Raw genomic sequence first — 24,495 nt, 5'->3', positions numbered from 1 at the left:
ATGTCGTCGTCTCTAGATTCAAAAAGTGAAGCCCAGGTTTGAAAAGCAGTCAAGAACTCTGGATGTACTGAGCATGCTATCGCAGCGGCTGTGAACAAACGGAAATAAATGAAAAACAATATGAAAATGTTTTTATAACGTTTCATAAACTGGGTACGTTATTCTGGGAACATGCTAAATAAGAAAATACGAAACGGGAAGGTTCTTTCGCCCCGGGTTGAAATGGAATGGAACAAACGGGAAGGTTGAAATGGGAACGGGTTCAAACGGGAACGGGCCAAGTGGGAAAGGGCGAAACGGGAAGGTCGTTTTGCGCCGGGTTGAAACGGGACGGAACAAGCGGGAAGGGTGAAATGGGAATGGGTTCAAACGGGAACCTCCCGCTCTGAGAGCTGAGCCATTTCTGGAATAGGTTAAGTAAAATTGTGGAAGGTACGCCACTTGGAAAAATAAAATTTCGTGCGTCTCTGATGGTTCCAAGTTTTTTTTATTACCATTCATCCAGGACATACCCGCCCGAAATCCAAATACAAGGACACTCAACTATGTGCCGTCCAGCATGCCCTGGGTTCACTCAAAAAGCACAAGCCTCACGACCCGCCACAAACTGGCCGAACTAGGGTATTGCAGAGTAGGGCATAACCCCGAGTCGGCGCTTGGCCAACATTGCGAAGCATCAAACCGTCGGTTGCTGGCATTTATTAAAGTTATTCCTATCCTATCCTATCCCATGCAGGACCGATGTGAACCTCGATTATCTGCTTTTCAAGCCTAGGCCAGTCTATAGCCGTGTGCCCACTCCGAGAAGAGAAGGAAGAAGGATCCCCACGTTGATCCTCCGAGCCATTTTTTCCTTTCACGGCCTCCTTTTATCCCGGAAATAAAATAGTACTTTAAAGTTATATTGCAGTACAATTAGTGATTTACCAATGGCCAGTTTCCCCTTGCGGGTACGCGCCACGAACATCAAGGGCATCATCGCCATAATCATCGTCATCACAATCAGTTGAAGCCAAGCTGCTGTCGCGAATTTACAGAGCTTGTTTCACCTATTTGTTTCCCCGCACAAGCCACGCAAAGGTAAGACAACACCGGCATTCCTTGATATGAAAAGCCCCATAGACACGTCATGCTGCATGGTCGGCCATCACATGGCAACAGTGGATACCTGTTCATCCATGAACGCTCGGTTGCAAACATTTCGCATCCCGTTATTGCTCTTGCAGACACTGCCCTCCACCATACACTTGAGGAGAAAGTAGCCGCCCACATCGCTCGCTGCCCAATAGCACAGGTTCACGACGTCAACCCAGGGGCGCGCCACCCCGGCTCATATAGGGCTTGGGACATCTCACTTTTCTCCTCTACCAAAAGAGCCTGCGCCATGGGAAACACTTCTAATAACGGTCAAAGCCATCCCACGTCACATGCACCCCTCCTCAGACTCCGGCAGGTGCCAAAGCAGAGCCCTCCATCTTTCCAGTCCATCACATGCCGCATATTACAGACACCACGTTCACAGACAACATATCCACAACTTTCGCCGTAGGTCCACGCGAAGAAATCATCCGCCAACATGCTAATGTACCTCCTACAGATGCTGAAATACAAGCAATTGCTGATTCTATCCTACTGCGATCCCACTCAACTGACCAAATTACCATCCGCATGGACAGTGAAGGAGCCCTCCGAGAATTTGCAACTAACTACTTACCTGCGCACATTCATCACGAGCTGACATGCTAAATGGGAGCCCACAGTCACCTGTACGTCGTTCTGGATTGGGTCTCCGGACACCACGGAATTGTAAGGAATGAAAGGGCTCATGCCCTCACTCGTGCGAACCTAAACCCGAGTGCTCCTCAACTTTGGCCCCAGGACTACTGCTCCAAAAAGAAAAACGCGACGCTCATCGCAAGGCTTGGAGGCAACAATTGAAGGAACTTCACAGTCCCCGTCGCAACCTCCATCCTCCACTTTTGATCTTACACGCCGCGAAGGTGCTTACATCCGCCAGGCGCAGACTCTCTCCTTCCCTTGTGACCTCATTCTTCACTATATTAGGACTCGGAACTGGCACGCCCCACTGCCAGGTGCGAGGTGCGGCTGGTGCCTATCCTGGCGTCAAACATACTTACTGGACTTGTACCCGCGCCAGGCTATCAACCCCCTTTCTTCGTATACATTTTTTCACTACCCCACATTCCATACTTATGAGAAATCTGGGACGCTCCTACACCTGATCTTCACCCAATCCTCTGGCCTCGCCTCACCTGGCGTCATACCTCGCCAAAACTAGACACCGCTCACTCACACTACCCCACAAAGATATATTTTTACTCACGTCCTCACTCGCACTCACGTTCACCAAACGCCCTCACACCTATCACTCACTCGCCCTCACGCCCACCACTCGCACTCACTCCTCGCACTCATCGCGCCTACCTCTCGCAGTCAGCACTAGCACTCACTCCCGCTCACGCTTACCACTTGCTCTCACACTTGAACGTACTCGCACTCACACTCGCCCCTCGCCGTCACTACTCGCACTAACTCGTGCTCACGCTCACGTCTCGCCGTCCTCCCTCGCACTCACTCCCACTCACACTCACTCCCACACACGCTCACTACTTGCTCTCACCACTTCCACTTACTCGCACTCACGCTCACCCTTCACCATCACTACTCGCGCTCACTCGCGCTCACCTGTCGCCGTCACCACTCGCACTCACTCCAGCTCACGCCCACTACTTGCTGTCACCACTTGTACTTAGTCGCACTCATGCTCACCCCTCACGTCACTACTCGCGCTCACCACTCGTCGTTCCGACTTGCACGTAAGTGTGCGCTGCAGTTCGTCGATGAGTCATGACACGGAAAAATATCGGTCCATTACGGCGTCAGGAGTTCATCCAAATCATATTTCTCAAGCAACACGCCACCAGAGTTCATTCCAGGGTGCCCAATAGCAGGAGTGCAGTGACTACATACTCCAGAGGCTAAAAGCAATCGTAACAACTATCACAGCGAGCGGCTCCGGCGACGAATAGCCAAAAGCGAGTACAAGCGCAGCAGTGGCGCTCACCTCGGTAAGCCCCGCAAATCGCGCGAATAGCGAGAGTAGACTCATGAGTCGTGAGTGGGTCTCAGCCCTCATGAGTGGCTAGTGCTGCTCACCACTCAGGAGTAGTGAGTGCACGCACTCTCTCGAGTGGTGAGTGGGGTTCGCCGTGAGTGGCTCTCGCACTCACTCGTGAGTGGTGAGGAGGGTGATTGCACTCATGAGTGAGCCTTTCGGCCTATCCCTGGCATATTGCCAACGCGCGGTACCTTGACTCCAGTGAATACTCGTCTGAGCGCGTTCCCGGCCCACCAGAACCCCACTTTTGGCAGCCTGGACATGGGCCGATTCAAATAAAGTTCTCTCCATCTCTTTCTCACTACCTCCACAAGTTCGCTATAATTATATTTGTTTACATTACCACTTCCTTCATATTCCCAAAACCTTCAAACACACTCATGAGTTTGTTTCCATTGTATACGTATAGCTTATCTTATTCTTTTTAAAGCGAATGTCATACAATAGTTTTTTTTTGGTCGCAGGAGAACAAAAATTTTCGAGAACTGAGTACGGGTACACCGTTCACACGCGTCTCGGAAAGTTCCCAAGGAAGATTACGTTGTTGAATACGATCGCTGATAATTTTCCGTCACTCTTCTGTAATTGAAAGTCCGCAATATCCGCCGGCGGCTAATATCAACCAACACAAAAAGTTATTCCTCATCGCGGTGAGGCTACTGTATGGTTTTAGAGGGAGATGCTCAACAAATGTAATCCAACATGTGCCTTTTTAGGGGAAGTCCAGAGCCTTAGTTTAGGCGTAACTATAGCAAGGAGAGAAAACACCATGGGCCATTCTCCCACGCCTAATGCCTGAGTGACGCCACATGCGTGCTCATGCTGTCTCACATCTCATGCTTTGAACCTTGACCCATTTCATCATACATTTTTATTGTGACTTTTCGTTTGTTCACTCACTTTTGTACTGGGTACACTCCACAGTTCTACGATAGATTTATCCCAGGGAAACCGTAGCCAAAGTTATCCCAGTGGAGGCCAGGATGGTGCAATGGAACACCACTGTTCAATGCACATTTCTGGTTGAAATGCCAGTAAGTCGGTCAATACAGCTCCCAACATGGACTTTCATTGCATTGTCGATTTGCATTCTCCAAGTGATGCAAATCGACAATTCCTGAAGCTAACTTGACTGTCATTTGCATTCACACCACTGTGTTTAAAGCAAATTATGGCAATGGACCTGGGAATCGTTGATTAATAAAACATTTTCCTTCTGTGTGTTCTATCGAAATGTCCAAATATTACTCTTGCTCGGCTTGGCAAGCACTTGTTTAGGAAAAAATGACCGCATTATACAATGAATCCTGTAGCCCTTCGTAAGGAAGTGTCGAGATAACGGCAATTTAAGTGACCTTGTCAACCTTTGGTATCCGTTAGTTGTGACAACTTGGCTGTTTGAAAAGACGAAACGCATCAAACGGCGCTGGGCTTTCAATATAAAACGTATATCTTATAACGCCTTGGCTACACTGCAACTTCGAATGGACCACTGGACGCTCACTTGAAAGTTCACCCTATGCATTTACAATGAGATAGATAATTGGATCAACGGCCTTCGGAACGCCTTTGAAACGGCCTTGTACACAGGTATTATTTGTTTGTTTGCTGTTGTTCTTAATTTGTTTTCAGGAGTGCTTGAACTGCTCGATCGTCCCAACGCGTCGAGGGGGGAAAATGAAGACATTGGCCACACTACTGTTAGTCATCACCGTTGCCCGCGGAGTCCTGTGCGAACCGAGTGTGGTCGCCGCGTGTCGGAGCCACAGAATCTTGCCCAGGTTAGGTTCTTCCCCTGCGACTTTGTTTATTATCATCGTCATCACCATCAGCAGCCTGGTTATGTGCACTGCAGGAGGAAGGCCTCCCCCAAAGATCTGCAGCCACGTCCATCGACTGCTAGCTGAATCCACCCTTTCCCACCAAATTTTTGCAGCCCATCCCTCGATCGAGTACTTGCCGACCCCCATTGCGTTTACGGTATATTGGCAGCCACTCCGTTAAACGGATGGTCCACCTGTTGTACCCCATGCACATGACGTGACCCGCCCAAGTTCATTTTTGTCGCTTAATTCGAGCTAGAATGACTTCAACCTGAGTCAGTTCCCTAATCCTAACGGCTTGTTTCCGATCCCTCAGCGTGGCCCCTAGCGGGACCTCTAACAAGAAGTGGCTTTGTTAACGTGCGCAATGTTCACGCGAGTAGTTGAAGTATGGAAGAAGCGCTTATTGGCTGTGGATTGGCCAAGCCGGGCGGTGTCGAGTTTCTGTTAATCAGGTTTCGCTTAGAACACAGCAAGATTTTTAACAGCGGACAGACGGAAGTCAGACTGAGTGTCAAAATGTCAGGCCTCAGTCATGTCTGGATGTCATACGTATCTAATAGGCACTTGTGAAGATTTGTACATACAACTTGGAAACAATGTCTATGACATCTGCGTGCATCATAGGGAAGTTGTTCAAAGTAGAGAGCGAGTTGTTGTCATAAAATATATGTTTAAATAGGACCTTTCAGTTACCTGGATATCTTCAACATTACAACGCTAAAGATTTGCTCATTCTACTTGAAACAGGAACCAAGAAATTCAGATGTAATGTTCATATATTCTCAAAAGCTTTTATTTCTTGCCATTATTTATTTTCAACACGGGTATCAACATCTAGGAAATTGTTTGTAAATTGAATTACATGTGTCTTGGGTTAAAATAAACAAACGTTGGCAACCTATGCTTGTAACTATTGCACTTTTTCAGAAGAATACGCAGCAGCCGACTGCGCGTGAAATCGCGTTATACATTTTCACGAAATACTGAAAAATAAAGGATTTTGTTTGTTCTTAAAAGTTAGAGTCGCCTTTTTTGAAAGCAACTTTTCATCAAACTCCAAAAGCATCCGCCATATATTATATCCTTGCATCAACCAAGATGGCAGTCTAGTGTTTTTGTGGGCTTTGAAAATCGTGCTTAAACTACCAATACACTTGAAATGTTGTACAGTTTTGCGATCGCCGTACTAAAGCGTTGAGGCGAGTGTGGTCAAGGGCCCGTCCGCGGAATTGAAGCATCGTCATTATTCTTGTAGTTGCTGCTGTCCGGTTCCAAAATTAGCAGCACGCTGTTATTCCGAGTTAATAAATAACTGACTGCGGCTTATTTCAGATAACCCTAGATATGCAAAGCCAAAGCTAGGCTTAGCCTCTTTAAGTCTTGGTTTCACTTGGTTAACCTTCGATTTAGCTGTAATTATTATACTATTGGTTCAAAGCCTGCCTTTGTCTACGGTTGTGGTCCCGCATCCGGTGTTTTCCGAGCCGAACGTATTGCCGGGCGATTTGCGCGGGGTGATCAGACGCCGCTTGCCGGCACGGCTCAAATCCTCCAGCCCCCGCGCAACGCTCAGAGAAGACGGCCCGACCTCGCTCTCATCCGTGGCCAAGCTCGCGTGCACGCTACGAGTCACGTGGTCATGCGCGAACCAGATTCGAGAGCCCATGCGCCTAGTCAGCCATCGGCGGAGCTCGGCCCGGCGAATCACGTGATGACTAGCCAAGGGTACGGCGCAGCTGCGGTCAAATTAAGGTCAAATTCCCCGTGACAGCGAAGCAGGTCGGCGGGATTATTAATCATGATGACGTTTGGATTTTTATGGCGCAAGGCCGACTGCGGGCGAAGAGAGCCAAAGGATAGTTGTTCATTTAAGTGATATGAAGGACCCTCCTTCCTGTGTGAAGGGTTCACGAGCCTGACCCCGCCCGACGAAGCGACGCCGACACACAAGGTATAGAAATCACCGGTATATTCCGGGCAAGAGAAAGACACGTAGAAAAAACATCCGCATAGAACAGAATGCTCATGGGAGCATCGCGACATAAGAAAGTCAACTGCCTCCACTCTGCAAAAAATAAGACGGTGCTTCCCCAACACTCACAGATGTGTCCGAGTCCATTGTCGAAAGCCACACCATCCCCGTCAACCAGATGCACCGCTTAGTCCCGGATGGCCAAGGGTCGCGGTTGCTGTTCACGGCCTCTTTCCGCTCCCATCCCGGCGATCCGCTGCGGCCAGGCTGTGTCGTCCAACTCCCCCCTCTGCTCTTGTTAGCGCCACTTTTAAGCCACTTGGTTGGTTATGCGCATGTTCCGGGTTTTATGCGCGCTACACGTGTCTGTTGCGGCTCACTGCTAATCGCACACGTGCGCACGGGCACACGACGCACTGACGTCACAATCGGTGTTCGACGCGTGGTCACTGCACTGTAATCACAGCACCCGGACGCACGTAGGGGCTGCGTCCCTACAAAGTAAACGTAAAATCAAACCAAAGTCAATGAAGATGACTGGTGTAAAGGGCCAGGTTGTCATGATACATGATAAGAAATGAGATGTAAAAATTTGACACCAGTAAGAAACTCAAAGACACGTTTGATTGAAAACAAGGGCACGTCTCAAAAAGTATGATGGGTATAACGGGATGTGTTGTCTGTATAGTTGTGGGAAGTGTTTGCGTCGTGTTGTGTCAAGTGCCTTGCATTGGAGGAGTATGGGGATTATGGATAGGCCCTCTCCACACCCGCTGCGCATAGGTCGTGGTGATCCAGTGAACAGGTGGGAGTGTGTTACATGTATGTGGCCTATCCGTAGACTCGCTAAGGTCACTTCAGTGTATCTGTTGTGTGAGTCTGCTGTCGGTCGTCCCAAGTGTGGCTTTATTACATGTAGTTGGTCGTCTGTCTGTTCCCTCCAGGGAACAGAAAGGCTTCGCGATTTAGGCTTCGACTTTAGATTGCAATTTACTTTGTTGGAACTAGAATCGACCCGTGGAAGCTATTCACTGAATTACTTGCACTCGCTTCTACCGCGATTCGAACCATGACTAGCTCGCATACACTTCGTGATCTTATGCCCCTATTGCTGACTCATAATTAATTTGCCCTCAATACCCCCTTAATTGCACTACTTGTCACTTTTTCCCTCTCCTAATACTACCTACCACATGGTTTGGGCCTGTTAAAACACCCAATCACTCACCCCAACCCCACCCTTCCCTCGAAAACTCGGAGGGCCTGTTGACCAGCCCCAATCACGACGGCCAGATCTCTCTGGTCACACGTGTCAAAGGCCCAACGGCGCCTGGACTAAGGCCAACCCACCCCAGCGAGTGTTGGCTCAGCCACCACTGGGCATCCCCGATTTACCAGTCCTGGATGGTCCGCGGGCGGTCCGAGACCTGCGTTCGGACCGAAAGTCCTACTGGAATACAAGTGAAAATCGAGCGCCAGGTCACGTCTCGGGCAGTTCGCAGACGATCCAGGGCTCACAATCGAGGATGCCCACTGTTTGCTCGAATAAATGCCCCCCCCCCCCTCTCTCTCTCTCTCTCTCTCTCTCTCTCTCTCTCTCTCTCTCTCTCTCTCTCTCTCTCTCTCTCTCTCTCTCTCTCTCTCTCTCTCTCTCTCTCTCTCTCTCTCTCTCTCACTCACTCACTCACTCACTCACTCACTCACTCACTCTCTCTCACTCACTCTCTCTCACTCACTCTCTCTCTCTCTCTCTCTCTCCGCAACAGCCGCCTCCTCACGGAGATCTGGAGCTACATGAGCGTCACGAACGACATCATCGACGCCGTCGTGTATGGTTCAGAGCAGAACAAGACTTTCGACGCGCTAGCCGCGTTCGTGGACGCCTATCCCGGGCGACTTGCGGGCAGCGAGATCCTGGAGAGGAGCATCGACTACATGGTGCAGCTGCTGGAAGGCCAGATGTTCGACGCGGTGTACACGGAGCCGGTGCAGGTGCCCAGCTGGGTGCGAGGCAGCGAAGAGGCCTGGATGACGAAGCCACAATCGAAGAGGCTCGCCATCCTGGGTCTCGGAGGAAGCATAGGGACGCCACCAGGGGGCCTCACCGCTCCCGTCTTCGTCGTCAGTTCCTTTGAAGAACTGGAGAGGAACAGCTCCCAGGTACGCGTGTAATACATCCATCAACCCGGCGTCGAAGCATGTGGTATAGCTTAGCAGCTTTACGCCGTCCGCCTTGGTGCATTGCACTGCTCTTATGAGAAAGCAGCTCATCGCCGGGCTCGAGTACTGACCGCTGAGGGGCCAGTACGGGCGTGAAACTTGATTTTCACTGCTGGCCGGCAGAGCTTCATAGTCACTGTATTCACCACACAGTCACTGTAAGCGGGGCGGTGGCAGGAGGAATATTTTTTTTCTGGGAAAGCGTTCCCGAAGATGGCTTACCTGCTGGGTCTTTATTATAAAAATGATGATGATGACGAAGCACATTCTGTGACGTGTGTATGAACGTACGTACGAAAGTACTGTTCGTGTGAAATATGACATCTCTTCGCCTTGCCCCAGGCCAGGCGAATAGAGCTTTCCCCTGGCCTTATCAACTAATCTTGGGAGAAGGTAACGGTGCAAGCACACCTGAAACTAACCACAATTTATCCCATTCTCAAGCCTGACAAAGACCCACGTCAGCCTGACAGTCTTATACCAACCGCCCTGACACCGATTATTTGCAAGCTCACCGATGGACTCAATCCCAGCTGCAATGCCATCTCTGGTAGACGGCCCGGTTCTACCGATCGAAACCGGCTTCCACGCCAACCTAGGTACCCGCGACTACACCTGGCTAATCGTACGAGTGATTAACGGAGGACGCCGGTTCGACTGCCGGCCGCGGCGGCCGCTTTTGTGATGGAGGCGAAAAGCAAAAACTCCCGTGGGTACGAGATTTCGGCGCGCGTTAAAGATCCCCGGGGGGATCAAAATTAATCCGGAGCCCTCCACTACGGCGCCCCTCATCGCCTGCGTTGCATCGGCGCGTTAAACCCTATATTCAATCAATCAATCAATCAGTTATTGACAGAAAATCTGGAGAACATTCACCTGACAACCCTCTTTTGACGTCAGAGCATTTGACGTCAGAGTAGCGCACCTTATTCGTATGCCTGTGCCAGTACGCCCTTCAGACTTGTCTCTATAAATTGGAATAGCAATAGCGAGCCTAAACATGTCTTTCAGGCGGCACATCAAGATGAAGACACCCATAAAATGCCTACGATACCACAATGAACTTCATGGTGTCCCGACGATGATGATTTCTCTTGGTTTCCCTTTGTAGCGGGGTGCTGACGTGTCATCTCACCAACAAGGACTGATATACCTATGCTTTATACTCTTGGTTTAATACTAGCACTGTTTAGGGCAGGCACTAAAGCTTATTAGGCCCGAAATACTTTCTTTTCCCTGTTACAGGTGGTAACTGTCCTAGGCAATATTCCCCTCACTGCTTTTCGTCCACCAGCATTCTAATCTTATTTTCGTTCCCCCGACAGCCTTGAAGTTAACTTCCTCTCTGATACCCTTAAATCCTAGGGCTCCTGGAAGCCGAATATATCTCTCATGTAGATTTGGATGGATACCTTCGCATTCTAACACAATGTGCCGCATAGTTTCTGTTTCTTTTTTCCTCCGCAGACCACGCATACCCCATCATGTTGTGAATACTTCACCGCAAAGCTCTTAGTTCGCAGGCAACCTGCTCTAGCCTCAAAAGGCAAAGTACTGCCCTGGGAATTATCGTAGAAATTTTCCTTTCTGATGCCCAATTTCTCAGTCCTGTACATCTCTAACGACGTTTTAGCTTCAATTTTTTCCCTCCATTTATTCGTTTCAATCTGCCTTGCCTCTTTTTTGGTTACCTTGGCTGTTTTGCATTCCCCACTGTTCTTTCCGTATTTCATCGTTAGCCTTCTAGTCTTTCTTAACCACTGCGCGTCCACGCTTTTCAAGTATAGGTACCTAAAAACCTTAGCTGCCCACCTTCGTTGATCCATTGCCCTCAACCTCATCTCAAAGCATATTTTACTCTGAGCTTCTCTAACTTCAAACGACGCCCAGCCCATATCTCCCTGAACTGCTTCGTTAGTTGTTTTTCCATGCGCGCCTAAGGCCAAACGTCCTACCGTTCTCTGGTTTACTTCAAGGCCTGATAGAACGTCTGATTTTAAGCAGAGTACAGCATTCGCAAACGTGAGACCCGGAACCATTACTCCTTTCCACATTCCTCTTACTACTTCATATTTGTTATACCCCCGCAGAGCTCTATGCTTCATTATAGCTGCGTTTCGCTTTCCCTTAACCTTAAGTTGCTCCTTGTGAGTACTTTAGTAGTTATCCCCTTCGTTTATCCACACTCCCAAATATTTATATCCCTTCACTCTGGGTAATCGCCTAAAGACCATTTCTGCCCATCCTAGCAACCTCCTCCTCGCAGGGTTTCTTGCCTCCCTGCTAATAAAACATATGTATTCATAATCCCCCCTCCCATACCAGACCCATATTACACTTAGTTTTGAAGTGCCGAAACAATGGTGGGGAGGAGGGTGAGCAGGGATTGATTGGTTGCTTAAAGGGTTTAACGCAGCAACGCTACGCAGGCGATGAGGCGCGCCGTGGAGGGCTCCGGATTAATTTCGACCACCTGGGGATCTGTAACGTGCGCCGAAATCTCGTACACATGGGCGTGTTTGGTTTTCGCCTCCATCAGAAAAGCGGCCGCTGCGGCCGGGACTCGAACCCGCGTCCTTGGGCTCAGCAGCACAACGCCCAGGCCCCTGAGCCATCGCGGCCGGTGGCGAAGTCCAAACCCTGCCGCCAGTGACTGAGCAGGATTCGGACGTCTAATCAGTGCGATACGATAGAACCAATACAGTCAGTAAAATAGGAGGGGAGGAGGGCTAGATAGGCATACCTGCTTATAAGTGCGCGAGGCCATTTTAAGTGTGTGTAGTGTGTTTTCGTGCTTCCGTGTGTGCGCGCGTGCGTGCGACGAGCGTCCTAATAGCTTTCGTAACAGCGTGCTTATGGCCAATTTAAGAAGTGATCTTGGAAATCCCTTCGTCTGACGAGGCCGGAAGGAGTGGAGGGGCAGGGTAGCGAAAGAGTGTGCGAAGCGGCGCCAGCTAGTCAACACCAATGTGTAACACAGTAACAGAGATCGGTTTGGATGACCAGCCAATTTGTGGTGAGTGCGCAAGCGGAATAACTCATTTTGTCGCTGTTGTTCGCTACCTCATACTCGACCAGAAACCGTCACACGAAACTATGTCTTAGTTCAACGTTTTCACGATCAATTTCGTGCAGCAGACATATTGTAAGATTTTAATCAACCATCGCACTGTATCTGAATACGGGTGCTTGGAACAAGATGGCATCCGCTGTTGTGAACTGTGTCATGAATAATATTAGGTGCGGAGTACCTTAGCACCGCACAATGTCCTTCCGCGTCGGTGAATATAGCAATCGAAAAAAATCACACGTTACCGGCAGGTTTCGAGCCTGTGTCTGGTAGACCAGACAGAGTTAATGGCAGTTGTGCTACCCATTGGGCTACGACTGTGACTTAGTACCCGAGAGTCAAACGGCTTACTCCCTCGCCTGTAACGGTGCGGAGTACCTTCGGACCTTCCAATGTCCGTCCGCGTCCATCCGTGCGCACAGCACCATCAAGCGGAAATCAAGCGAAATTCGATGTGAGCCGTGAGTTGCAGTTTCATTTAGGGAATAATCGAGGTGCAACTCACGGCTCAAATCGAATGACGGTCGGGGCGCAAATCGGATGTCACGCCGGGCGCAACTTGGATGTCATTCCGAGTCCCCGTACTCCGCACCCTCGCCATCATCCACGGAGTGGAGATGCTGCCATTTTTATGCAATGCACGTAAACCGTTGGCGGGTTGCATTTGGGAGGACATACCTTCGTAGCCGAGTCCAGGACATACCTTCGTAGCCGACCGTACTCCGCACCCTCGCCATCATCCACGGAGGGGAGATGCTGCCATTTTTAGGCAATGCACGTAAACCGTTGGCGGTTTGCATTTGGGAGCAAATACCTTCGTAGCCGACCCCATCCATCCGTATGTCTGTTTAGTTAGTTATGGCTGTCTTCCCGTGACCACTGGCACCTGGTATATCAGTTACGGTAAGAGCGAGCGCGAAATGCCCGTTCGCGGTCGTATTTTCGCTCTGCACGCCTGAAGCAATCTATGCATTCGAGAGGATGCTTCAATGCAAGCATGTTGATCGCGCAGAAAAGCCAACTTTAAGATGAATCTTGATGCAGGTGGATCGCGGTATCTGATGCAACGCTACAACACAAAAGCACGTGTCAGCGTTGTCAAGGTATTGGCACTAAGACATGACGGTCCGTGGCTGTGTGCGTGGGGATGTTTCTGTAGCATTCTCCCGCTCACTTGCTTAGATGGTTATATTTAGTTTTCGCTTCGGCCTTCGAAGCATCCTTCCTGCATGCGACGTATGTGAGCGTAAGAATATGGCTCCATCAAATGCACATGATTTTAGCTTACAAAACTGCAGCCTTCTTTGTACGTTTTAGAAAATAACGCAAAATGTTTGTCCACTCCGAGTGAACCAACATTTTACGAGAGTATGAAACTTGGCCCTTTTACGCATTATTAGCTTACAACGCATTGAGGGCAGTTTACAGCTCGGCATGCACTTAATTCCTTTCAGCCGCTAAATTCGGTTTACAGCCTTCTGACGCACAATCTTTGACGCTTCGTTTTACAATTTCATGGTGTCGGAGGGAAGTTACCGGGTGCTAGGTATAAATTATTGTCGGTGGTAATAAAATATAGCCCTTTAAGTCTGTTGTGTAGTTTGGGCGAGTAATCACTTAAATGCGCTTCGTGAATTGTCGCGGTAACTGTTGTGCTTACGTAGACCTTGCTCTGATTGTCCGCCAGGAAGTCTACCACACACGCAACAGATGCTTGTTTCCAAGGCACAAATTTTATGACCACGCTACAGAATGATTTTGCATGTCCTATTCTTACGAGCTTCTTAAACATCAATTTTCGCCATTTCTTACAATTTATAGCCATGTTGGAGGCTAAAACTTTCCTTGAGATTTTATCACGAGAGTGTTTTATTCCCGGATACACGAAGATTTCCCATACGTCATATCCGACACGGAAGTGACGCCAGTACAACGAAGCACGCGGCCTGTAAAGGGTACCCCTGTACACAAGGTCTTCTTGCGGGGAAGCAACCTTTATTACTGAAGAGTACGATATACTTGGGGTTCTTCGTCTGCGGGTTTCATATTTTAACACGAAAGTGTTTTATGCCGGGATACACAAAGATTTTACTGACGTCATATCCGTCACGGAAATGATGCCAGTACGCCTTTGCCGAAGCGACCTGCAAGCAGGACGCCACTCACCAAGCACTCCCACAAGGCAGCCGCCGTCCCCCAAATCATGCACAGCGGCAGATTTCGCTGCACATTTCACTTTCGTGTTTCACCGATTCCTATGACAGAAGAATCAACCGCAGTTTCTTTTTACAATAATAAATTTACTATTACCCGTCAAATAGCCGTGTTCAAAAAAAGGGACTGTTCTAAAAGCCACCTATTTTAACTTCACTCGCGCAGGCAAAGGGCAAGATCGTCGTCTTCAACCAGAAGTACCGCGGCTATGCAAAAAGCGTCGCGTACCGGTTCGGTGGCGCCTCCGCGGCCGCCAGGGCGGGTGCCATTGCTGCTCTTGTGCGATCCGTAACTCCCCTATCGATCAACAGCCCGCACACGGGGATGATGCAGTACGACGACAACGTCACCAAGATTCCGGCCGCCTCGATCACTGTTGAAGACGCCGAGCTCTTGGCTAGACTACAGGGCAGAGGTGGGTATTTCAGTGTCACAACAGCTGCGTTCCCTAACACTTTTTCGCGTACTGGGAGGTGAACCAATTTTCTCAAAGCGAGCTTCATAGAGAGATGCATGTGGGGCAAGACACTGGTTAATAGACTGCCACAGACAACGCGGATAGTGTAGCCCACGCTATTGCATCCTCAGCACGCCGAGAGGTAGGCGGTAAGCTTCCGACAAGCCAATCACTCGTTTTATGGCGCGTAATTATCGATTGATTGGTCTAGTTCAGTTATTTACAAAAATCTCATTAAAAGTTGAACCAAAAGAGGTAGTACGACAAATACAAGGACCTACAGCTTCCGCTGACGATACCAATTGTTACAGAAAAGCGTTAAAGGGGCACGCATCACCACTTGAGGTTCTGGTTCAAATTCGTCCACGATAGCACAAAAAAACCGCCCGAATCCCCTGCTTTGCGGCCGAGGATCGGAGCTTTCACGTTGCGCTTACAGCCTTAAACAAAACATGACACGTTTTCTAAGTGCAAGAAAGATCCCACCAAATGACGGCAAAGTAGACCAGCGATGATCACCACGCGTTAGTACCCGTGCAGGTAGAGACCTAAAGGCTCTTGGCTTTTCTCCTTAAGGGCACTTTCATTCCAGATTTCACGACGATTTGTGCTGATACATATCTCCATCCTTGCAAGCGCTGATCCATTTGAATGCCTTCCATCTCGTCGAGGTTTCCATCTCACACTCATAATTCGCACAAACACAGGGATGATTATATGTCATCAGTTTGCCGATTTACATATAGCTTTGCGTATGTGGTTACAGATGGCGCACGTTTCTCAAAACGCCGTGCTCAGCAAAAGTTATCCCAGTATCTGCTTGCTTCGCTTCAATTGATTTCTCGAGTTGATAGCGTTCCTGTCGCCCCCGCGATGTAACGCTCTCTCACAACCCTTCTTCGCCCACCTCTCATGATGTACTCAGCTTTCCCCTTAAACATTTTCCTCCACTTCTTCCTCCCCGTCATGTCCTTCCACATTTCCTTCCTTATTTCATCTCGAACCAGCGCTTTTTATGCTTTAATTATCCGCCCCTCCACTCTCCCTCCTCCCATCCGTCAAACCCTGTTCAAACCCCGTTGCACCCTTCCCCATTTCGCCATAGTTCTCTCTCCCTCCTTATCCGTCGCGGTGGCTCAGTGGCTGAGGCGTTGTGCTGCTGAGCACAAGGACGCGGGTTCGATTCCCGGCCATGGCAGCTGCTTTCCCGATGGAGACGAAAAGCAGAAAATTAAAGCCTTTCCACTCAATGTGAAAGCTGTCTGAGGTGCGGAGCAATGACTCACCATAATGGGCTGCAGCGCCGTTATCCGCTCACTGCTGCCACCCAATGCATTCCAAATTTCCCGCCTTCGCAGTGCTCGCAAGCCCCCTGCCTGAAACTGCGCCAGCGGGAGTTATGTTCTTTTTGTGTTTGCTTTAATTTCGTATGCTGGAGCTGTTTTGTGTCATTTCAAACTAGTAATTTTTTCTTGCGCGGCTGGAGCCTTTCTTCGGAATTTCGAACGCGCCATTTTTTTTGCCTGCGTGGCTGGAGCCTTTCTGCAGCATTTCGAACGCCCCCTTATTTTTTCTTTCGCTGCCGCTTTTTTCGCTTACCATCGTAAAAACCGACCCAACGAGCGTTCCTATAACTAAATGAACGAGGGGGCTGCCGATTATATACACAGATTTTGCCTGAAATGTACCTGCAGTTTTCCATGCGCTAAACAACGGGGAGATGTATGACAAGCGCCAGCGGTTCACGAGGTTCGAACGGTTATGTCTATATAAACCGCGTGGTTTTCCGGCAACACCTGAGCAGTCAGGACATCCTCGTCCAGTTGAACGAACTGGTAGTCAAGCGAGCCACGAAGAACGCACCGCGAGGGATACTGGCATTGGACCTCAAGGGAGCCTTTGACCACGTGTCTCACGCGAGCGTCCTGGAGAACCTAAGGAAGACGGGATGCGGCTGCGAGACCTTCGGCTACATCAAGGACTTTCTCATCAAGAGGACGGCAACGATAAGGATAGGCGAGGAACGGTCGGGTCCCGTGGAGCTGGGAGACAGGGGCACCCCTCAGGGGTCGGTACTGTCGCCTCTGCTGTTCAACCGGGCCCTCCTCTCTCTACCCAAACTACTCAAGCAGATCGAAGGTGTGGACCACGCGTTCTACGCCGACGTCATCATGTCGTGGACGAGTCGCGCGGGTTCAGACGCCTGGGGAAAAGGTGCTGTAGAGAGCGGCAACGACCGCCCACGAGTACGCCAAGACTTGCCGCCTGAGCTGCGCTCAACAGGAATCACAGCTGCTCATGGTGCAACTGGGCAGACCGAAGAAGGAGGCGCTGCCGAACGTGACCATCTCCATCGATGGTACGCAGATCAAGCCGACCGAGCATATCTGCATTGTGGGCCTGTTGCTGCGAAGTGACGGCACGGTGACGGAAGCTGTGACAAAAATGAAGAACACATCGAAACATATTACGAACATGATCAGAAGAGTTGCCAACCGCAACAGAGGACTCAAGGAAGAAGACGCCTTGTGCCTGGTTCAGGCTTTCGTCGTGTCGCGCGTCACCTACTCCGCACCGTACCTACGGCTGACGAAGGCGAACAGGGAAGCGCTCAACGCCACCATAAGAAAGAAAAGCAACAAAGACCGCCATGGGCATGCCGACGTACTGGTTGACGCAACGTCTGATGGACACGGGCACGCTCCACACCGCGGAAGAGCTGATCCAGGCTCACCTGTCGAACTAACGAATACGGCTGAGCAAGACCGAGCGCGGCCGAGCACGGCACGGCCGGGCCACAGCCAGAGACGGCGGCGCTCTCCAAGGAGTGGCAAGAAGCAATCGAGACTTAACGCCTCCCCCGTAACGTGCAAGCGGGAAGGCACGGCGAGAGGTGATCGGCGCGGGTGAGAGGTCTGGCCCGGCAACTGGAAAAGAACCCTCGGGTACTCTGCGTCGACGCTTCGCTCCCGAAACACGGCACCAGGGCAACGGCGGTCGTCACCACCACCGACAAGCTGGTCACCAGCGCGTCGGTGCGCACGACGGACCCGGCCGAAGCAGAAGAGGTGGCCGTGGCCCTCGCCCTGACTACGCCGGATGTGAAGACCGTGGTAACTGACTCCAAGACGACATTGGCCACGAGTCGCTCCCGCGGCACTAGCCATTCTAAACAACGAAGACCACCGGGACGGGCGATCAAGCTCGTGTGAGTCCCGACTCACTCGCAGGTAGAAGGCAACCTCCTGGGCGACCACCACGCCCGATAAGTGTCAATCCGGCCCGAGGACGACCTACAAGACATAGTCCAAATGTACCGAAACGAGCGATGTAGGCTTTTCGGTCCGCATCCGCAGCTGGACAGACGACAGACGACAGAAGACGATCGGTCGTCGCATGCAAGCGGGGTCGCTGGCGCATCCCGTGCTCCTGAACAAGATGTACCCGGCCGAGCACGACAGCTCGTGCCCGTTCTGCAAGGAGAAGAGAGGCACTCGCGCACATCATTGGGGTGTGCAAGAAACTCAAGACCCCCACCCCTATCCCCAATCCCCTCGAGCGATGGAAGACCTTGCTGTCCAGCTCCGACCTCACCACTCAGTACAGATAGGTGGCAAGGGGCCAGGAGCTGCTGGACACATATGGGTCCCGTAACTGGGGAACCACCGCATCTGGTGCCTGTGCGCACGCACCTCCTTTTAAGGGCTCCGTAAAAGTTGACTCTCTCTCTCTCTCTCTCTCTCTCTCTCTCTCTCTCTCTCTCTCTCTCTCTCTCTCTCTCTCTCTCTCTCCCTCGTAGCCTCAGAGTGACTCCCTTACGACGGTACAGAATACTTGGGTCCGTTATCTCGCTGCGCCGCCTGATTCCGGCAGTCGCATCAACCGTTAGGGAACTACGACGACATGGCGAGCCCGTAAGGTGCTCTGCACTTAAAACGCTGGCGTATTCGAGATTTCGACGGACGTTAAAAATCCCCAGATGGCCAAAATTGATCCGGAGCCTGTCACTACGGCGCGCCTCATAACCTGTGTAGTTTCGGCGCGTTAAACCCAATCATCAATCAATCAATCAATCAATCAATCAATCAATCAATCAATCAATCAATCAATCAATCAATCAATCAATCAATCAATCAATCAATCAATCGATCGATCGAGCGAGTGAGCGAGCGATCAATCAACCAATATCTCCCTCCCTTCCCCTTTCTACCTTACGCGTCCTCTCTACCGTACACCCTGCTTCAATTTCCAAATCTATCTGCTCCTCTCCACCTCCTCCTTTTCCTCGCTATTCCTCCCCTTTGACCTCACTCTCCGTCCCTCATCTGGTATATTGTGGCCGTTCACTAACCATGGTTTGGCGCCCTTCTGGTGTGAGCGCGCAGCGGTTTTGGACACCTCCATTCCGGCCTAGCATTTTAATTTCCAGAGTGGAAAGCCAGGCACATCGTTGAGCTCACACGTTCGTGTATCGCTGAAGCCCGTGACGATGCGAAGTGCTAACCTGCTAGATGTCTGAAACTGTTTGTGAGACATTACAGAGTTTTAGCAGTCCGTCCGTTCCGTCGTGTACGTAGCTAGCCTGTTGACCGGGACCCGTCCGGGCACTTGGGCATTCGTCGCGGTAGGGAGATCAGTTCCGCGGGCCTGCCTTCACCATGTCCGCGCCTCCTCGCCCTTCCGCGCGCGCAGGCGGAGGCGGGTCCCGGCAACCCGGTAACAACGTACACGACGGAACGGACGGACTGCTAAAACTCTCCACTGTAATAGGCTCCGTACGCTGGTGTTTCGAGCGCGACCGCAGCGCCGCCGAGCAGCGGCGCCGTCAGAAATCGGATGTTGGTCAGCCCGAAGGAGCGGCTGTACCGGGCGGAGATTTCGCAGTCGTTGTGAAAAAGTCGAGCTAGTAGTGTGTATTTCTGTATGTATTGCTGGGTCTACAGCTCCCGCAACATTTTAAAAAGGTTGCGAGGAGGCTGACGAAAAAATAGTTTATCTCGGTTCCCTTGAAATGAAGCGGAAAGGCGACAGCGATGAACCAGCGCAGTGCGACGAGCAATGTAAACAACGCTGATCGACTTCTGGCCATAAGCGTTCGTTTTGCTGTTTTGTGTGAATGTGGTTTATACTCTGGGATCTTGTTTCTGTACACACCTGTATCAACGGGGGGGGACCTGCGACAGCCGGTGCCCGGCGAAACTTGCAAGGCAACGCGAACTTCATAGGGAACAATTCAGCGCGCCAGCGTACACCCCAGCAATCTTACCTGAGTGCTACGGAATATCACGCAGCGTAACGGTTGACACGAAACTGCAGTGATCCTACAGGCAACCACTGCAGCTAAAAGAATGGGCCATTAATATGCGCGTCAATCATCTTGAAGCAGTGACAGTGTCGGTCGTTTTCTTTTTTTTTTTTTTTTTGTCGCTGAGCTTATGCGTCCCCGGCATTTTAGCATTACGTGTTGCTTATGCTTTAGCAATCTGTATCGTTTATTCCTCTTCCGTATTATGGTGCTCATCGCTGCTTACCCTTTCCTAGGTGTACGCGCGGAGCTTCTGCCCGTGCGGCCTCGGCCACTGCTTTGACGCAGATATCGCGGCCAACTCCATACGACTAACATTTCACTGATTCGGACAGAGCTGGAACACCGCGACGTTGATACCGGCACTAAAATTTGGCAATAGCTGCCCGGTGCTCACTGTTATGAGTTGACGAACATAGCAACTGCATCAGCATGCTTACGCGAGCCGTGGCACCCGGCCTTGCGCGTGCAGCTTCCCCCACCTACCTCACTTAGACTCACTGAACTCATAATAAAATGCAGAGATGCGTGAGCCGCGTGTTTACAACAGAACTCATAACCATTCACTGTACCCGCCTTTAAGTAAAAGTCGCAGCCCAGGGTCACGCCTGTTATGTGTCCAACGCCATTGCTGGAAACATCGGACGGGTCCGTTGCGTTCGCTAGCTCCTCCCGGACGCAGTAAACATCGTTTTCTGCGTGTAGCTGGCGACCGCGTTTTGAGGCTTTCTTAGACAAAAAATAAAACTAGCCACTATCTCCCACCTCTCTAAAACCGTTAAAACGAGCGCGCTGGTTTGAGCAATCAGTCATCGGAGCGTAGCACGGGCGTACGGGGAAGGCCGCAAGCGACGACTACAACATCCGATAAATGCCTCCAGTGGCCGTAGATGGCGCTAGTTGTTCAGGCGCTTGTGTCGCCACCATACCAGCGCACGGAGCCTATAGCAAAGGGTTCCGTACGGGGCCTTTGTAACCAGAAGGGCTTGCACTAGTCGGCTGGTGATGTTCTCAGTAGCCCCACCGAAAGTATTGAAAAGAAAATCATTAACTTAGCTGCTAACCCCATTGCTGCTTTAGCTGTCGAACTCACTGATAAGGTCCTCTGGACTCGTGGACCGGAATGCGCTGCTCAACAATTCCAGAGCCCGTAGAAGGAGTACACCCGTCATGGTTAGAGGGGCTGGGGCCTGTTCCTGGGGCTACTCCTGGTAGTGGTCTACTTAGTCTTGGTCAGCGAAATCCTCGTGCGGTAGTGGTAAGGAGGCTGGTTTCGATGCTAAGGAATTGAACAGCAACTCCCGTCGTGAAGTGATCCGTGGCATCGGCGGAGATTCCTATGTCGTCAGCAGAGTTTGATGATGGACTGACTGGCCATGAAACTCCGGGAGGCATTGCTCAATGCATTTAACGGGTAATCCTCCGTCAGCGCCCCAAGCACAGCCTCGTATGTAATGCTGTCGGGAGATCCACTGGGGAGATCCACTGCGACAACGATGTGCGGTCACTTTTGATTTGTTTACCGCTGGAGCTGCCATATATGAAAATCATCGCGTGCCCTTTCTGCGCGGGTTGAAATCTATAGTGCTCTTTTCTCGAGGTGCTAATTCAGTCGTGCCGCGCCAACCTCTCTGTCAGTATAGAGAGGGTGGAAGTAAAATGTTGGCCTTTTTTTGGAGGGGGGGAGGAGGGAGGGGGGTGAAGGGAGGGTATTTGCCTGGTTCAGGAATTCTTGTGACCCCAACCTGCTTTTAGGGCCACTGAGACTTGACCGTGTTTCCATGTTTCGTTTACGATCTTTAGAGGTCCTCGCGCAGGGGCGCTGAGTTTCAGTTACGGGGTGTCAGTTTCAGAGTTACGGCGGTTCAGTTAACATCGAAACTTTCGCCACATTGGTTATTAGTACAGAGGGACCAAGATTTTCGCGTCTACCTAGGCCTAGCCCAAGAAAGACTATCGTGTTTTAAAATGAAAGTTCTTCCACGGACATCTAGCGTGTTTATACCATCTCAATTGTGCTTCAATGAAACTTGTGCTTGAAATTGAATCCTTGTCTGGGGGTCGCCTCTTTCCAGGAGTGAATCCTGTCGTGAAATTAGTGATGAACGCCAAGACACTGCCCCCAGACATGTCCAGGAACATCATTGCGGAGATTCGTGGCCGAGAAAAGCCAGACGAGGTATTCTGTGCTTTCGCAACCCTGCGCAACTATTATATCACTAGGCACGAGAATGTTGTTAGGGTTTTAATAAACCCTAATACACCCTAATAAACCCTAATGCACCTGGAACTGCCACCGGAAAAGTTATGGCAACCCCATGGCCTTAATTAATCATTGAGCATGAAAAGAACGAATCGGGAGGGTTAAATCGTACCTACGTGTTCATGCATTTCAACGAGTTCCTCTCCATACGATCTCTGATCACTAAACCGAATTTGAACTTCCGACAGCCATTCTATATAAATTTCTACAGATGGGTCATATGGCCAGGCGAACATTACAAGCAGGAAAGTGCGGGGTTGGGTCATAATCAACGAAAAGTTACTAACTGAGATCCACTGTGCTTTGGCGTCTGTGTTTAGATGAGTAAATACGACGTCTAAGTAATTACGAATACTGCTTGTGGTCAGAATGCGCGTCCCAAAAAAGGTGATTTTGAATACACATCTCTTCTATCGCGCATAGAGGGAGCCAGATTTGGCTGAGACGTTGACTTTGTAGAGCACTCATCACGACGTAGATGAAAAATTGCCTATATTTTCGGCGTCGGAAACCGTGCAGTTTACTGCTAACTTTATTTTGGTACACGTTAGCATGTGGTGCGAACAAGAGTACGATATGAGTTTCCTTTAAAGGGCTCGAACTTCAAACTCCCACTTTCAAACACACTTTCACAGCTTGCCTAAGTGCGTCATTGCTGGTGAGAAAGGAGAGAAAGGTGAGTTAAGTTTGCAGAAGGAGACCGAAGACTGCAGTGTCATTTACTTTTACACGTTTTTTTTTTTTTTGTGTGTGTGTGTGGGTGTAATAGCGTGTGTGCTCGTAGACCGGTGAGGGCCAGGTCAGAAACAGGAGGTCTCGACGCAGATCGTGCTGGTGAGCGGCCATTTAGACTCCTGGGACGTCGGTCAAGGAGCCATGGACGACGCCAGCGGCGCCTTCGTGTCGTGGCGGGCTCTGGCCGTTCTCCGGCAGCTGGGCCTCAGGCCGCGCCGCACCCTGCGCTGCGTCCTCTGGACGGACGAGGAGCAGGCGACCTCGGGAGCCAAGGAGCACTTCCGGCGACACTTCGAGAGCGAGAGGCGGCTGGTGAACCTCGTCATGGAGTCCGACTCGGGAACGTTCCGCCCCCTGGGGCTCGGCTTCTCGGCCACGAACAAGTGGGCGCTCTGCATGGCCGCCGAGGTGGTCACCCTGTTCGCGCCCATCAACGCCAGCCAGCTCACGCTGGGTGCCAAGGTGTCCGACCTCACGCCGTGGGTCAAACGAGGGATTCCGGCAGCTTCGTTGACGACGGCGAACGAGAAGTACTTCTACTTCCATCACTCCGAAGGCGACACCATGAGCGTGTTGGACCGCCACGAACTGGATCTTTGCACGGCCCTCTGGGCAGCCGCCGCCTACGTGTTTGCAGAACTCAGCGAACGCCTCCCCCGCTGACAATACCCGGGGGTGTCATTTATTTAGCCATCCGTGCCGATGCCCCCGAAACACCGTGGGTATTTTCGGGACATTGTACTGCCGCCAAATGTTACTACAACAATATATCTCTAATATAAAAAAGTCGGCTCTCTTTCGTGAAGGGGAGGTTTTGTTATTGTCACTGTCAACGTTTGATACAAAAACTTCGGAAAAACATTTTTGGTCCCATAGCCTGACTGGCATTGTCGGGACCAATGGTTGGACATATCGCATAACTCAGCAAGCGGTACCAAATGTGGCAAACGGAACAGGTACAAATACATATACTATATTGCACAATGCATTTTTGGGGACAAAAATATCACATAGATTATTTATCAAACTACAGTACTATCCTCTAACATAAAACGCTTCATGGCCGCAGAAAAGTTGTGTGCTGCTTTCACATATGCCGGTATAGCATTATAAATAAGAGCACCGTGAAATTCTATTACCCGTCGACCGTATACATTTTTAGCAACCGGTAAATAATAAATTAAAGAAATTGTTCGTCGCAGCTCTTGAACTGAGCGCCGGTAACTTAAAAATCGATGGTTAAAAAATCGACGAATGTTGCTTTGTAAGTTTTCGAAGTAACTTGATTGGGTTT

The 24,495-nt window shown here is 50.4% G+C and overlaps 1 protein-coding gene across 1 annotated transcript; it reads left to right on the top strand.

The window, feature by feature from the left end:
* The first annotated feature begins 7,686 nt into the window (after positions 1-7,686).
* On the top strand, positions 7,687-23,931 carry LOC144146706 (carboxypeptidase Q-like). The gene is made up of 5 exons (XM_077678635.1): positions 7,687-7,742; positions 8,704-9,097; positions 14,607-14,856; positions 22,279-22,382; positions 23,292-23,931. The coding sequence occupies exons 1-5, from the start codon at positions 7,687-7,689 to the stop codon at positions 23,862-23,864; spliced, it is 1,377 nt and encodes a 458-aa protein (XP_077534761.1). The 3' UTR covers positions 23,865-23,931.
* The last annotated feature ends 564 nt before the right edge of the window (positions 23,932-24,495 follow it).

Source organism: Haemaphysalis longicornis, unplaced genomic scaffold (assembly GCF_048455015.1).
Source record: "Haemaphysalis longicornis isolate Haplotype H1 unplaced genomic scaffold, Haemaphysalis longicornis Haplotype H1 scaffold_7, whole genome shotgun sequence".
Lineage (NCBI taxonomy): Eukaryota > Metazoa > Arthropoda > Arachnida > Ixodida > Ixodidae > Haemaphysalis > Haemaphysalis longicornis.
This window is presented reverse-complemented; position numbering and strand designations above follow the sequence as displayed.